Source organism: Ranitomeya imitator, chromosome 2 (assembly GCF_032444005.1).
Source record: "Ranitomeya imitator isolate aRanImi1 chromosome 2, aRanImi1.pri, whole genome shotgun sequence".
NCBI lineage: Eukaryota > Metazoa > Chordata > Amphibia > Anura > Dendrobatidae > Ranitomeya > Ranitomeya imitator.
This window is the reverse complement of record NC_091283.1, coordinates 695,298,592-695,312,323: the sequence shown is the minus strand read 5'-3', so window position 1 is coordinate 695,312,323 and position 13,732 is coordinate 695,298,592. Positions and strand designations below refer to the sequence as shown.

Genomic DNA, 13,732 nt, shown 5'->3' with positions numbered 1-13,732 from the left:
AATATCTTCATGTTTGATTGTTTTTGACACAGGAGAGTGCAGCGCCTGACAGGCTGACACAGGAGAGTGCAGCGCCTGACAGGCTGACACAGGAGAGTGCAGCGCCTGACATGCTGACACAGGAGAGTGCAGCGCCTGACATGCTGATATAGGAGAGTGCAGCGCCTGACATGCTGATATAGGAGAGTGCAGCGCCTGACATGCTGACACAGGAGAGTGCAGCGCCTGACATGCTGACACAGGAGAGTGCAGCGCCTGACATGCTGATATAGGAGAGTGCAGCGCCTGACATGCTGATACAGGAGAGTGCAGCGCCTGACATGCTGATATAGGAGAGTGCAGCGCCTGACATGCTGACACAGGAGAGTGCAGCGCCTGACATGCTGACACAGGAGAGTGCAGCGCCTGACATGCTGATATAGGAGAGTGCAGCGCCTGACATGGTAACACAGGAGAGTGCAGCTGACATGCTGACACAGGAGAGTGCAGCGCCTGACATGCTGATATAGGAGAGTGCAGCGCCTGACATGCTGACACAGGAGAGTGCAGCGCCTGACATGCTGATATAGGAGAGTGCAGCGCCTGACGTGCTGATACAGGAGAAAGCAGCGCCTGACTTGCTGACACAGGAGAGTGCAGCGCCTGACATGCTGACACAGGAGAGTGCAGCGCCTGACATGCTGACACAGGAGAGTGCAGCGCCTGACATGCTGACACAGGAGAGTGCAGCGCCTGACATGCTGACACAGGAGAGTGCAGCGCCTGACATGCTGATACAGGAGAGTGCAGCGCCTGACATGCTGATGCAGGAGAGTGCAGCGCCTGACATGCTGACACAGGAGAGTGCAGCGCCTGACATGCTGACACAGGAGAGTGCAGCGCCTGACATGCTGACACAGGAGAGTGCAGCGCCTGACATGCTGACACAGGAGAGTGCAGGGCCTGACATGCTGACACAGGAGAGTGCAGCGCCTGACATGCTGATACAGGAGAGTGCAGCGCCTGACATGCTGACACAGGAGAGTGCAGTGCCTGACATGCTGACACAGGAGAGTGCAGCGCCTGACATGCAGATACAGGAGAGTGCAGCGCCTGACAGGCTGACACAGGAGAGCGCAGCGCCTCACATGCTGACACAGGAGAGTGCAGCGCCTGACATGCTGATACAGGAGAGTGCAGCGCCTGACATGCTGACACAGGAGAGTGCAGCGCCTGACATGCTGATACAGGAGAGTGCAGCGCCTGACATGCTGACACAGGAGAGTGCAGCGCCTGATATGCTGATACAGGAGAGTGCAGCGCCTGACATGCTGACACAGGAGAGTGCAGCGCCTGACATGCTGATACAGGAGAGTGCAGCGCCTGACAGGCTGACACAGGAGAGTGCAGCGCCTGACAGGCTGACACAGGAGAGTGCAGCGCCTGACAGGCTGACACAGGAGAGTGCAGCACCTGACATGCTGATATAGGAGAGTGCAGCGCCTGACATGCTGACACAGGAGAGTGCAGCGCCTGACATGCTGGCGGGTTATCCAATTGCCTCCTATCTGGGTAAGGATTTAGTTTGATGGACTTATAGCGATTTCTTAGATCTGACTGGCCTATTACGGACTCTATTGTGGTCACTCGGTCTGTGCGCAGGGCTGATACAAATTACATGACTTCATATTAGCCGGGTAGATTTACGTATGAGAACTTTATTATTGTAGGTCCTTGCCCCTAGACGTTTACAGCACTATGCACTTTAACCCTGCTGTTCTGTTCGGTCTGGGGAGACCTATTTTGAACTTTGGTATTTTTTGGGGTGTTCAAGATGCGGTTCTGAAACTTGTGGTTGATTGACTTAAATGAGGATGGGTCGGTCGGCCACGGGTTTCAGAGCCGCATCTTGAATATTTTAAAGAATATTGAAGTTCAAAGTCGGTCATTTTTGACCAACAGAACAGCAGGGTTAAATAATAACTACCGGGCACTAGTTTAACCCTTTCAGGTGTTTATTTTTCCATCTTTTGCTACCAATTATCCTCTTTGTTATGATTTATATTAAGGTATTATTTGAAAACATCTTTATTTATGTATGTGTAGTATTATGATTGTCATTTGTTTAATAAAATATTTATTTATGGACATGAACTCCATTTTTTCTTTTGTTAAATGCTATTCTTAGGAGTGTCCGTTGTGACTAAAAATAATTAAATATCTCTTTGGGCCACTCCCCCATGGTGGGGTTGAGCATGGTTGGGATATTTGATAAAATATCTTCATGTTTGATTGTTTTTGACACAGGAGAGTGCAGCGCCTGACAGGCTGACACAGGAGAGTGCAGCGCCTGACAGGCTGACACAGGAGAGTGCAGCGCCTGACAGGCTGACACAGGAGAGTGCAGCGCCTGACATGCTGACACAGGAGAGTGCAGCGCCTGACAGGCTGACACAGGAGAGTGCAGCGCCTGACAGGCTGACACAGGAGAGTGCTGCAGCTCCCGCAGGCTGCTCAGTGAGTCCTTCGTGCCTGGACAGAAGGCTGAGCCCAGGGAAGACCTGGCAGTCGCCGCTGTGTATGCAGATGAACGAGTGACACTGGCCAATCGGAGCACGGTGTGGGCGGGTCCTGAGTGACATAGCGGATTGCAGAGACTAAGGGAAAAGTTTAGCAGCAGAGAGAAGTTTGCAGCAATGCCCTCACTGAGCCCTCGGCCAGATCCCTATAGGAAGGAAAGATAGGGGGGCAGGAAGAAGGGAAGAAGAGGAGGAAGAGGGACAAGAGAGCAAGGAGAAGCACAGGAGGGGGCTGCAGGGTAGCTGGGTGACAAGATGAGCCTGCTGTCAGCCATAGACGCCACTGCTTCAGTTTACCAGCCTGCCCAGCTCCTCAATTGGGTGTACCTATCCCTGCAAGACACACACCAGCCAAGTGCCTTCGATGCCTTCAGACCAGAGTCCAGTTCTGCCTCCCATCATGATCTGAACAGCTACTCCAAGAGCCCCTCTGACCTGACCTCCTCCATCCACTCCAGCTATCTCAGCAACTTCCTGCAGCTCCAAAGAACTGAGGTGTGTCCCCTTCCCAAACCCCTGTCCCTCTGTGTCACTGGTAGTGTGCCCTCTAGCTATAGACCGTGTGTGTGCTGTGTGCCTTGCTGGGGCTCATCATCCTGTACAGCACATTACACAGACCCCTTGTGTATAGTCTTTGTGATTCTAAGATCACACATGTTGGTTGTCTTTGATTAACCCTTTAGTATGTACTGCATGTATTTTGATGAGATGCTATATTAAGGCTGCCGTCACACTATCAGTATTTGGTCAGTATTTTACATCAGTATTTGTAGCCAAACCCAGGAGTGGGTGATAAATGCAGAAGTGGTGACGTGTTTCTATTATACTTTTCCTCTAATTGTTCCACTCCTGGTTTTGGCTTACAAATACTGATGCAAGATACTGACCAAATACTGCTAGTGTGACGGCAGCCTAATACTTGGTTCTATAAATATTTATACTATGACACAGGAACAAAAGCCATCATTTACTTTCTTTGTCAAAATATTGTAACCACCATGGTTCATATGTCATACAATATTGTAACCACCACCATGGTTCATATGTCGTACAATATTGTAATCACCACCATGGTTCATATGTCGTACAATATTGTAATCACCACCATGGTTCATATGTCGTACAATATTGTAACCACCACCATGGTTCATATGTCGTACAATATTGTAACCACCATGGTTCATATGTCGTACAATATTGTAACCACCACCATGGTTCATATGTCGTACAATATTGTAACCACCACCATGGTTCATATGTCGTACAATATTGTAACCACCATGGTTCATATGTCGTACAATATTGTAACCACCGCCATGGTTCATATGTCGTACAATATTGTAACCACCATGGTTCATATGTCGTACAATATTGTAACCACCATGGTTCATATGTCGTACAATATTCTAACCACCACCATGGTTCATATGTCGTACACTATTGTAACCACCGCCATGGTTCATATGTCGTACACTATTGTAATCTCCATGGTTCATATGTCGTACACTATTGTAACCACCATGGTTCATATGTCGTACAATATTGTAACCACCACCATGGTTCATATGTCGTACACTATTGTAATCTCCATGGTTCATATGTCGTACACTATTGTAACCACCATGGTTCATATGTCGTACACTATTGTAACCACCACCATGGTTCATATGTCGTACAATATTCTAACCACCACCATGGTTCATATGTCGTACAATATTCTAACCACCACCATGGTTCATATGTCGTACAATATTCTAACCACCACCATGGTTCATATGTCGTACACTATTCTAACCACCACCATGGTTCATATGTCGTACACTATTGTAACCACCACCATGGTTCATATGTCGTACAATATTGTAACCACCATGGTTCATATGTCGTACACTATTGTAACCACCACCATGGTTCATATGTCGTACACTATTGTAACCACCACCATGGTTCATATGTCGTACAATATTCTAACCACCACCATGGTTCATATGTCGTACAATATTCTAACCACCACCTTGGTTCATATGTCGTACACTATTCTAACCACCACCATGGTTCATATGTCGTACACTATTGTAACCACCACCATGGTTCATATGTCGTACAATATTGTAACCACCACTATGGTTCATATGTCGTACACTATTGTAACCACCACCATGGTTCATATGACGTACACTATTGTAACCACCACCATGGTTCATATGTCGTACAATATTCTAACCACCATGGTTCATATGTCGTACAATATTCTAACCACCATGGTTCATATGTCTTTTCTGTCTTGCCTAGCAAGTTTCATTCAGGGGCATCTGGCATTGCTCTGTGCAGAAAATTCCTTTATTTGCTTTAGATCTGTCTGAGTCCAGGGAAGTGTAAGGATAATATTGTTGACAGTGCGATTAACCCAGTCCCTGCCAAAAGTCTTGTCTAAATCCAGCAAAGCACTGCCCCCAACAGCTGCTGCTGCTGTAGACAAATGGTAACACAGATTTGCCTTTGAGTGATCCCAGACTGTAATATCTATCCAGACCCTGTAACAAAAAGAGGAAGAAAATTCCGTAGGCTGTATCCAAGTGCGCTATAAAAGTTTTAATAGCAATATCGGGCTCAGGATATATTCTTGTCTCTGCACACTTCAAAGTCTCCCTGGAAAAATCTTCCAAGCCACAACTTGAAAAGTTTCATCCAAAAATCTTTTCGGAACATTTAAAATGTAGGACAGCAGTGCATGCGGAGGTCAGCGGCACCTCTCATGGAAGACGGCTCCTGTGCTGAGGACTTTATTGTAAACCGGTTTTATGGGACTGGTGGGAAGGATTTACCTTATTAGCTTAAAAAAGACATTCAATAAATAGGTAAACGTGAACCATACCTCCAATGTCCAGTAATGCAATGCATGCCATGTTAGGTCTTATTGTATCGGTGCAGTGACCAAGCCAAACACTACAATGAGCTCGTGACTCACTGACCGTTTAAAGGGAATATCGAAGCTTATAATTTTCTACTGTTATAAAACATAAAAATAAATTCTTCTCCCCTCTTCTTTCCTCCAGCAGTCCAGCGCAGAAGCTTCGGTGGGGCTTTGGGTATTTTTTTTCCAAGCTCTAGGCCCATGAATGCTGAAGCCAATCAGTTATTGCAGCAGTCATATGCTATGCCACAGGCATTATGGCTCCCATTGCTGAACTGCAATGCCAGTAGTACAGCATTGGACTGCTTTGTGCATTTTGACAGTCACTTGCTGACCACTTGTAAAAAAAACGACCAGGAGGTCCGCAGATTAAGGGTATGTGCACACGTCAGGATTTTTAGCGTTTTTTGGGGGGAATTTCGCGATAAAAACGCTATAATTCCGCATTAAAAACGCTAAAAATATGCATCCTATCATTTAGAATGCATTCCGGATTTTTTGTGCAGATGTAAGCGTTTCCGCAAAAAAAAAACGCTTACCGCTAAAAATCCGGACATGCTCTATCTTTTTCCGAAATTTTTGCGGATTTCTAAGCCAAAATGACATTCCGGAAAAAAAAAAAATCCACAAAAATTCCGCAAAAAATCAGCGCAAAAAACACGCAATTTCCGCGAGAAATCCGCGCAAAAAAACCGTGGATTTCTGGCAGAAATCTCAGGATTTTGTCAGGAAAAAATCCTGACCTGTGCACATACCCTTAGGGGATCATGCCAGAGGGCTGATGCTGTCTAAGCAGTCTATACACATAGAGTGAGGTAGGTAGGCCGCCAGGGACCAGCCTCTTGGACTAGTCATCCTACTCATGTCGGCCATAGTCCCCAAAGTATAATATCTGTCAGGCTCCGCAGCTCTTCAGAGTGACACATACACAGCTGCAATAATGGAGGCGATCTATGATCTATGTTGCCCGTGGCTTGGAGGCATGACTCCGCTGACAGATTCCCTTTAGGCCACGTACACACGATCAGTATTTGGTCAGTTTTTTACCTCAGTATTTGTCAGCCAAAACCAGTAGTGGGTGATAAATCCAGAAGTGGTGACGTGCTTCTATCATACGGTCTCCTCTGATCGTCACACTCCTGGTTTTGACTTACAAATACTGAGGTAAAATACTGACCAAATACTGAGCGTGTGAACTTGGCCTAAGTATAATTTATAGTCTGACGTGAGCGTAGTGTTTTTTTTTCTCTTAGAACATTTGCAGCTGTTTTCATTTTATTTTTTGTAAGCGTTGGATGACCCCTTTAAGACTCCGGGCCTTCATATCAGTGATACCACTTTCTGGCTGTTATCAAATTAAGGGCCCCTTTCCACTTGTGTGAGAAAAAAACGGTCCGATTTACAGACCGAAAAAACTGATGTAACGTCTGCGAGTGCCATGCGAGTGCCATGCGATTTTTTTTTTTTTTTTTTATCGCAACATCCGTATGACATCCGTATTGCTGTCCGATTTTTCAAGGAAAGTTCCCACGATCTATGAACAGCCAGCAGAGGGCGCCTCACCGCAAATGAAGCTAAATATAGCTCATTGATCTATATTTAGACTCATTCCCAGGGGTTTTGCAGCAAGGAGTAGCATTGCATTAGCAAAGCTCCTGGCTGCAAAATGTTTTAACCCCTTCAGAAGGATTTACATCGTTGGACTTTACAGATCTGTGGAAGGTAAGTATATTATTTTTTTTTTTGTCACAGAACGAGGGTCTTCACTGAGTGGATTGGGCGTTAAATAAAAAATTACAACAACCTTTGTTTTTATTTCATTAAAATAATTTTTAATAATGTGTGTGTGTATTTTTTTAACCCTTTCTTTCAATTGGATTAATAATGGATAGGTGTCATAATTGACGCCTCTCCATTATTAATTAGGCTTAATGTCACCTTACAATTGCAAGGTGGCATTAACCCTTCATTACCCCATATCCCACCGCTACACGGGAATGGGAAGAGAGTGGCCAAGTGCCAGAATAGGCGCATCTTCCAGATGTGCCTTTTCTGGGGTGGCTGGGGGCAGATGTTTTTAGCCAGGGGGGGGCCAATAACCGTGGACCCTCTCCAGGCTATTAATATCTGCCCTCAGTCACTGGCTTTACTACTCTGGCGGAGAAAATTGTGCGGGAGCCCACGCCAATTTTTTCCGCCATTTAACCCTTAAATATAATAGCTAGAACGCCCAAATTTTGCATATACACACTACTAACATTAGTAGTGTGGAATATGCAAAAAAAATGGTGATATGAGATGGTTTACTGTATGTACACCAGGTCTCATATCATGTCGGGTTTGTGAAGGAGAAAGCAAAAGCCGGTAATTGAATTACCAGCTTTAAAGCTATCTAGCGCTGCATTAAATATAAATATATATATATATAGGTGTCTCCCTGACATATATATATGTATATATACCTATTCTATGTGTATATATCTACTCTCATCTAACCTGTCAGTGTGATTTTATTGTACTCTGCGCTGAATTGCCGGCTTTTCTAAGGACACGGGTGCGTAAAAATCGGACAGCACTCGCATGGTGCGAGTGCTGTGCGTTTTTTTTCTCGCACCCATTGACTTGCATTGGCGAGTCTCGTCCGAGAATCTCAGCAATACGCAGCATGCTGCGATTTTTTTCTCAGCCGACACAGATTTTTCTCAGTCCGATTTCGGCTGGGAAAAAAATCGCAAATGGAGTGTCACATATTGATTAACATTGGTCCGAGTGCAATCCGATTTTTTTATCGGATTGCACTCGTCCGTTTTCCTCACAAATGGAAAGGGGCCCTAACAAGGCTGGCAGTGACTGTGGAGAGACACAGGTTGGCACCACTAATCTCGTATCTGCCATGTAATCCCAGACATTGTAGTGTATGGGATGTTGGTTTATAACTTTGACTCCCAGAAATGTTACAACTACAGCTCTCAGTATGTCATATTGACAGAATGCTGGGGCTTGTAGTCTGCAATCTGTAGTAGATTTCATCATGAGATTTATCAGGATGACATTTTTTGCATTTAGTTCTGTTTTTTCAGAACCGATATATAACAAGTCCCCCTTCTATGGTGTATTAATTAGCTGGCTTGTAATTGTAGTACTAATGAGCTGAGGAAACAGGAAAGGGCTGAAATCTGCATTTTCTGTACCCAGAAATGTCATTTTGCTTCTGCATGGTGACGTACAATATGGATGATATTTCAAAGCTGCAAACTGCAACCCCCATGAGGCTCCGGCCTCAGCAGAGCTGGCTTTGTGGCCACCATCTCTTGGGCTGCATTGTTCTTCAAGAGCTTTCACATTGCATATTGGAAGCCCTGAATTAATATCACGCAGTTTCATTATTTGCAGTCCCATGTAAAAGCACAAGTGCTCCCAAGTGACATACTGAGCTTTGCTACTTTATGACGTGTTAGTCTCCTATTTCTGACTATTACGTTATTCCATGTACTGTGAGGATTTGTATCACTTTTAGGCCCCAGGAGCTTTACTTTCCCCTATTCATCACTAATACTGTATCTTTTATGCTGCGACCGTCCCGCTATACAAATAATGGCTGCTGTAATAGAATGTTAGGGTTCACTTTGGTTCTCTGTTTATAATCAATAGTGAGGCAGCAGCCTCTGCATCTAAAGCCGAATGTACCGAAAAACTATGTGAACGAGAGTGAATAAGACATACACACTGATAACTCCTGTGTAACACAACTCATGATGCTGTCAGAATACAAATGGCCCTCAACAGTTAAACTATTCAGTATTCCTAGTGTGCGGAGAGTGGGGAGTGCACAGAGCTGCCCCTAATGATACTGAGGGGGGATGGTTGGCATCTTATGTGCTAGGGAACTTTTGTACATGGTTTAATGTGGCCTGAGCACAGAAAAGTCATTCCTCCCACTTTAACGCCTTGCATACATGAGGCATTAGTTGTGCAGCTGACTTTCCTAGCAGGTATTTGTGAAGCACTGTAAATGATAATGGACTCATGAAGTGTCCCTTCTGCTGTTATAAAGAGGTCACTCAAAGTATTTCTCCAAAGCCATGGAGCTTGGTAAGGCTACGTTCACACTAGCGTTGCGCCGCCCTGCGTCGGCGACGCGACGCACGAAAAAACGCGCGCGTTTTGCGACGCGTGCGTCGTTTTTTGACCAAAATCGGACGCACAGAAAATGCAACTTGTTGCATTTTCTTGCGTCCGACGCTAGCGTCGGAAACGACGCAAGTGTCGAAAAACGCCACCCTAAAAACGCACGCGTCCCCTATGTTAAACATAGGGGCGCGTCGCCGCTGCGTCGCCGGCGCAACAGCGACGCACATTGGCGGAACGCCAATGTGAACGTAGCCTTACATGATAAGAGCGGGGCTGGTAAAGGTTGGCATTGGGATGTTTTGTATATGGGTTGCATGGATTGTGAGTAGTGTGAATAATTATATTTCACTAGATGGTGGCCCGATCTAACGCATCGGGTATTCTAGAATATGTATGTATGTATATAGCAGCCACATAGTATATAGAACAGGCTACGTAGTATATAGGAGTACTATGTGGCCTGTGGTATATACCGTGTGGCTGCTATAGACATACATACATACATATTGTAGAATACCCAATGCGTTAATATAGGCCACGCAGTAAATAGCACAGCGCACGTAGTATATAACACAGCCCACACAGTATATAGCAGCCACGCAGTATATAACACAGGCCACGTAGTATGTAACACTGGCCACGTAATATATAGCACAGCCCACGTAATATATAGCACAGCCCACGTAACATATAGCACAGCCCACATAGTATCTAACAGTGGCCACGTAGTATATAGCACGCAGTATAGGACACAGCCACGTAGTATATAACACTATATGGTATATATGGTGTATATGCTATATATGGTGTATATAGTGCATATAATAATAATAATCTTTATTTATATAGCGCCAACATATTCCGCAGCGCTTTACAGTTTAACAGCTTCAAACACAACAGTCATAAGTAACAATGTTAACAATACAATAATTAAAGCAACACAAGACGACCCTGCTCGTGAGAGCTTATAATCTACAATGAGGTGGGGAAATACAAAGTACAGGTGTGTATTTACAATGATGTATTTACAATGATGGTCCAGCCATCTTCAGGGAGTGAGGGATAGATGGAGGTAGTGAATGGGCTACACACAAACAAAATAACTGATTAGGGAACATGATCGGCCGCTCTGAACAAATTTTGAGGGAGCGCCTAAAACTATGCAAATTGTGGATGGTCCTAATTTCTTGGGGTAGAGCATTCCAGAGGATTGGCGCAGCACGGGAGAAGTCTTGTAGTCGGGAGTGGGAGGTACGGATTAGTGCAGAGGTTAGTCGAAAGTCATTTGCAGAGGTCGGTTAGGCCGATAGACCGAAATGAGCGAGGAGATGTATGGGGGTGCTGCACTGTGAAGAGCTTTGTGGGTGAGAACAAATACTTTGAATTGTATCCTGTAATGAATGGGCAGCCAGTGTAATGACTGGCGAAGAGCGGATGCGTTTGAGTAACGATTAGCTAGATAGACGACCCTGGCTGCTGCATTAAGGATAGACTGGAGAGGGGAAAGTCGAGTAAGGGGGAGGCCAATTAATAGAGCGTTGCAGTAGTCCAGGCGGGAGTGGATCAGGGCGACAGTGAGGGTTTTTGTTGTTTCTATAGTGACAAATGGGCGGATTCTAGAGATGTTCTTTAGGTGTAAGCGGCGCCTGCTGCCGGGGTGTAATTATGGTGCCATCCACGGAGAGGAAAATGTCAGGATTAGGGAGGTTAGTATATGGTGGGAGCAGAAGAAGTTCAGTTCAGTATATATGGTGCATATGGTATATATGGTGTATACACTGCACATGTTAGGCTCCTCTCCACTACACACAGGGACACTGCAGGCTTCTCTCTGGCTGATGCCGGGCTGCTCTCTCTGACCCTTCTATGTACACAGTCCTCCTGATAGCTCATGTGAAATTTCTTATGAAGTGATCAATGTTGGATTTCTTAAGTTTTCCTGTTGTATTTTGTGAGAGATTAGGAGAAAGAGTCATGGACTCTTTATTGAGGAACTGCCGCTCTGGAGGTGAGGTGACCTGCTGACACCTCCTGCTCTGCCTCATACCTGACGCCTCTGTAGCACTTGTTTCCTTGTGCTGCAGATATATAAAGCGGTGAGGTGCCCGGAGGAGGCAGAGCTGCTGCACACAGAGCACGGGCTGTATCCGACAACTCAGAGCAGTCTTGCAAGATGATGACGTAGCGGTCTCGCAAGACCGCTATGTCATCATCTCGCGAGATAGCAATGCATGGACCGTTCACCGGAGCGTCGCAAGGAGCGGGAAAGGCGCCGGAAGGTGAGTATATGATGATTATTTATTATTTTTAACATTAGATCTTTTTACTATTGATGCTGCAAAGGCAGCATCAATAGTAAAAAAGTTGGTCACACAGGGTTAATAGCAGCGTTAATGGAGTGCGTTACACCGTGGCATAACGCGGACCATTAGCGCTACCATTAACCCTGTGTGAGCGCTGACTGGAGGGGAGTATGGAGCGGGCACTGACTGCGGGGAGGAAGGAGCGGCCATGTTGCCGTCGGACTGCACCCGTCGCTGATTGGTCGTGGCAATGGTCGTGGGCGTTTTGCCACGACCGATCAGCGACTTGGATTCCATGACAGACCGAGGCCGCGACCAATGAATATCCGTGACAGAAAGACAGAAGGACAGACAGAAAGACAGAAGTGACCCATAGACAATTATATAGTAGATTTAATTACAGAGCACCACCATTGATCAGCGCTGTAATCTATAATCCGGGATTAATGTAATTCTGGTTTGTTACTAGAAGGTTTGTTGACTGCGATCGGAGACAGTGGTCCTTTATAATCAGAGACAAGTTTCTTCCGAGGAGTTTAACGGAGCCCCTTGTTTTATACATTGAGTGAAATTATCATTGAGAAGGTTTTTTCTCCAGGGGTTCTGTGATGTCCTTTTAGGAAGACCGAGAATTCACAAACCATAGCAGCTTCTACCTGTAGGAGGGATTTGGGTCGCTGTCAACATTAGACCAGCCCTGCTCCTCTTTGTTAAATTGCTAAAATGAATAAATGGAACAAGTTACAATTCTTTCACATGTTGTATATTTGATGTTAACCCCAATGCATAGTACAGTGGTGGCATCTGTGCCATCTACACGGTCAGTAAAAAGGCTGGTGGTAGGAGAATCCCAGGAGCCAGGTGGCTAATTTGGAACTAGTACCATCATTTTTAGGCTACCGTATTTTCTTTTAATGACTAAGGCTATGTGCACATGTTCATGTTTTATCACATTTTTCCACATTTTTGCGCTATAAAAACACGAAAAAAACGCACACATTAAGCATCTTATTTTTAGAATGCATTCCGCATTTTTTGTGCACATGCTGTGTTTTTTTCCTCGGCAGAATCGCATTCCGGAAAAAACGCAGCGTGTTCATTCTTTGTGCAGAATCACGGGGATTCCGCACACATAGGAATGCATTGATCTGCTTACTTCCCGCATGGGGCTATGCCCACCATGCGGGAAGTAAGCGGATCATGTGCGGATGGTACCCAGGGTGGAGGAGAGGAGACTCTCCTCCAGGCCCTGTGTACCATATAATTGTAAAAAAAAAATAATTAAAATAAAAAATCATGAAATTCTCACCTTCCATCGTCCCGCGCAGCTTTCCCGCTCCTCGCGATGCTTTCGTAATGCTTTGCGAAAATGACCTGTGATGATGTAGCGGTCTCGCGAGACCATACGTCATGTGGGGTCATGCCGCAAAGCATTACTGGGACCGGAGCATCGCAAGGAGCAGGAAAGCTGCACAGGACGCCGGAAGTTGGTCACGCTTGTCAAACGCTATGTTTGACAAGTGTGACCAACCTGTCAATCAGTTTTCCAAGTGATGCTACAGAGCGCATGGAAAACGCTAGCATTCTGAAATCTAATTACGCTTGCAAAACACTAGTGTTTAGCGGGAAAACGCATGCCAATTCCGTATGCGATATAACCGCAGCAGGAGTTGCAGAATTGCCGCGGAAATTTCTGCAGCAATTCTGCAACGTGTGCACTTAGCCTTATATACAAGTCTGTTTAAAATTATTGACCACAAAAGGCGTTAAAATAGTTTATGTCTGATGCTGCTAACCCAAAAGGGTCAAACCAGTTATCTTTAATT

General features: G+C 45.3%; 1 protein-coding gene across 1 annotated transcript in view; it reads left to right on the top strand.

Moving 5' to 3' along the window:
• The first annotated feature begins 2,645 nt into the window (after window positions 1–2,645).
• ZCCHC24 (zinc finger CCHC-type containing 24) overlaps window positions 2,646–13,732 on the top strand; it is a 376,575-nt gene continuing 365,488 nt past the window's right edge. Inside the window, exon 1 of the mRNA XM_069753092.1 lies at window positions 2,646–3,053. Within this exon, the coding sequence (XP_069609193.1) occupies window positions 2,814–3,053 (240 nt within the window). The 5' untranslated portion in view covers window positions 2,646–2,813. The remainder of the gene's footprint in view (window positions 3,054–13,732) is intronic.